The following is a 3,233-nucleotide window of genomic DNA, read 5'->3' on the forward strand; positions in this document are numbered from 1 at the left end:
CACTCCCGGGCGGGGCCACCGACGCAGGAAGGCCACGGCCTCAGGGCCGGTGGGAGGCGCTCCGGGGCCGTCGGGCGTCCTCCCACCTCCCCGGGCTGCAGCCGCTTCCCCAAACCCCGGTATGAGCAGCGGCAAAGAGGCGGGGTTCAGGGTCTACTAACGCGGGAGGGGGTGCACCAGGAACCACGGACGCAGGTCCCGGACCCGCTTCAGGGTCCTAATGGGCCACCCAGCCCGGGCCTTACCTACGGACCCCTACCTACGCGCCTCCCCAACTGCGCAGCCCAGGCCTAACCTGCCGGCTCCCCGACCTGCCCGCCCGCACCAAGGCCCCCTTACCTGCCCGGCAGCTGCAGCGGAGGCGACGACAAGCGGCGGTCCGGGCCCCAGGCCGCGTTCCTCCCGAGGGGCTGGTCCAGGGGCACCCGGCTCCCGCCAGCTCCCACACGCTCTGGACGGAGCCTGGCGTCCGCGAATCCGCACGTCAGTGCGTGCGCGCGCGCCCCTCCTCCTCCAGCCCGCAGCGTGCACGCGCGGGCTGGGGCACCTGCTGTCCTAGATCTGACGACTGGGGTCTGGAGGGCCCTGGCGGGGCCGGGCTGTGGGGCGCTGGGACGGGTCTACTCTCCGGCCCGAGCCCGGCCCGATCCCCATCCCCCATGCCCTCATCCTGCCAGGGACCCGGTCTCCGCACCCAGCAAGCAAGGACCACCACCGGCCAGGGCCTGGCCACAGCCCCCAGCTCCACTCCCCCTGCTCGCCGCCCCTCCCACCCCATCACTGCCTCCTCACCCCGAGCCAGGCCCGGTTCCCCGACGGGACCCCCCAGGATCAGGTTTTTCTCTGCTCACACCGAGGTCCCCCCCCCCCCCGCCACCAGGACACCCTGCCCCACTGGGTCATAACCTCTGGCCCCTGCGCCCTAAGCTGACCCCTCAAGCCTCACCCTGGGCCCCCCTCCCCCTGCCATCCCGAGATGGTCCCCTCTTAAAAACATTTAAGAAATAAGCCCCTGTAACCTGTAACACACAAACACAAAATATCCTGAAGAGGGTACCATGAACAACTGTATGGAAACACACTGGACAACCTGGAAGAAACGGACAGGTTTCTGGAAGCATACAGCCCACCAAAACTGAATCAAGAAGACACAGACCACTTGAACACACCAATCACCAGAAATGAAACGGACCTGGCAATTAAAAAACAAAAACAAAAACAAAAACAAAAACCTCCCTGCAAACATAAGTCCAGGACCAGAATGCTTCACTGGGGAATTCTACCAAACATACAAAGAACTCAAAGTCTTCAAAAAGACTGAAAAGGAGGGAATACTCCCACGCTCATTCTATATCACCCTAATACCAAAACCAGACAAAGACACTACCATAACACAAAATTACAGGCCAACACCACTGAGGAAAGTACACCCAAAAATCCTCAACAAAGTATAAAAACATCACACACCGTCATCAAGTTGGATTCATCCCAGGGACACAAGGATGGTTCAACATATGCAAACCGATAAATGTGACACACCACAGCCACAAAAGGAAGCACAAAAACCACATGACACTCAATATAAGCAGGAAAAACATTTGAGACAATTCACCCATTGGTGATAAACACTCTCACCAAAGTGGGTATAGAGGAAACGTATCCCAACAGGAAAAAAAAAAAAAAGCTGTTATGACAAACCAACAGCCAGCACAGTACTCAACAGTGAAAAACAGAAAACCTTCCCACTAAAATCTGGAACAAAACAAAGATGCCCACTCGCACCACTTCTATTCAACATAGTCTTGGCAGTCCTAGCCACAGACCTCAGGCAAGAGAAAGAAAGAAAAGGGATCCAAATTGGAAAAGAAGAGGTAAAGAAGTTGTGGTACACTTACACAATAGGATACCACTCTACAAAATAAAATAACATTACTTTGTCATAAAATGTAGTAAACTAATGCCATTCGCAGCAACGTGGATGGATTCTCCCACCCCACCCCCCCACTACCATGGCGCCACTACCCCATGACCCTGCAGGGCACTCGCCTCCCTGTAGCCCACTGATCTAGAAACAAGTGTCCCAGGAACCTGGGGCAGCAGCGGGGAGAGAGGGGCATTGCCCCTGGCAAGCTGGTCCATTGGCGCTCACCGCCCCTGGAGCATGGCCTGAGGGCGGCCTCTGCTGCCCCAGCTTCGCTGGAAGCACGTCCCCAGGTCAGCCTGCCCCCGGGAGGCGGGCCCGGTGCGGTCAGGGGGCGGCCGCCGCCGCGGCAGCGGGTGATGGTGGGATTTGGGCTGCCCCAGTGAAGCGCAGGATTTGCTCCCATTTCCTGCTGCTGCGGCGCCCTCACTCTGACTGCACTCGCCTCCCTCCCAGGAGCAGGCTGACTTGCAACCTGGCTCACGCGAACATGTGGGCATACACGCCGCCCCCAGGCCAGGCCTTGGGGCAGATGGGAGCAAGTCTACTACCGGAGCGAAGGGCAGCCCCTCTACCCCCGCAGCTGCCTCCTCCCTCCCCGACCCCTGAAAGACCACGCCCGACTCCAGAGAGCAGGCTGATCTGGGAACTTGCCTTCAGGGAACTTAGGGCAGCAGATGCTGCAGGCCAGGCCGCCCCCATGCCAGGCCGCCGGGGAGATCGGAGCAAACAGACCGGCTCGCACGGGCTGAGCCGAGACTCTCCTCTCCGCCGCCGAAGCCGCCGAAGCCGCCGAAGCCGCCACCGCCGCCGCCCCGCCCCCGCCCCCTGACAGCACCGCGTCTGCCTCCCAGGAGCAGACTCAGATTCCTCAAAAAACTAAAGATGCCAAAAGCTTTTCAACCCGGGGACAGGCCAACAAGTTCCCAAAGGCCCAGGCCTTGCCCGTTATTCCGCCCCAGCTTAGCTGCGCCCGGGAGGGTCCAGGGCGGCCTCCACTCCCGGGCGGGGCCACCGACGCAGGAAGGCCACGGCCTCAGGGCCGGTGGGAGGCGCTCCGGGGCCGTCGGGCGTCCTCCCACCTCCCCGGGCTGCAGCCGCTTCCCCAAACCCCGGTATGAGCAGCGGCAAAGAGGCGGGGTTCAGGGTCTACTAACGCGGGAGGGGGTGCACCAGGAACCACGGACGCAGGTCCCGGACCCGCTTCAGGGTCCTAATGGGCCACCCAGCCCGGGCCTTACCTACGGACCCCTACCTACGCGCCTCCCCAACTGCGCAGCCCAGGCCTAACCTGCCGGCTCCCCGACCTGCC

General features: G+C 61.2%; 1 protein-coding gene across 1 annotated transcript in view; it reads right to left on the reverse strand.

Annotated features, from left to right (window-relative positions):
* Window positions 1–2,139, reverse strand: part of LOC140697917 (uncharacterized) — a 70,106-nt gene extending 67,967 nt beyond the window's left edge. The window contains exon 1 of the mRNA XM_072966339.1: window positions 2,023–2,139. Coding sequence (XP_072822440.1) covers window positions 2,023–2,139 — 117 coding nt within the window. The remainder of the gene's footprint in view (window positions 1–2,022) is intronic.
* Window positions 2,140–3,233: the final 1,094 nt, after the last annotated feature.

Source organism: Vicugna pacos, chromosome 8 (genome assembly GCF_048564905.1).
Source record: "Vicugna pacos chromosome 8, VicPac4, whole genome shotgun sequence".
NCBI classification, from domain to species: Eukaryota; Metazoa; Chordata; class Mammalia; order Artiodactyla; family Camelidae; genus Vicugna; species Vicugna pacos.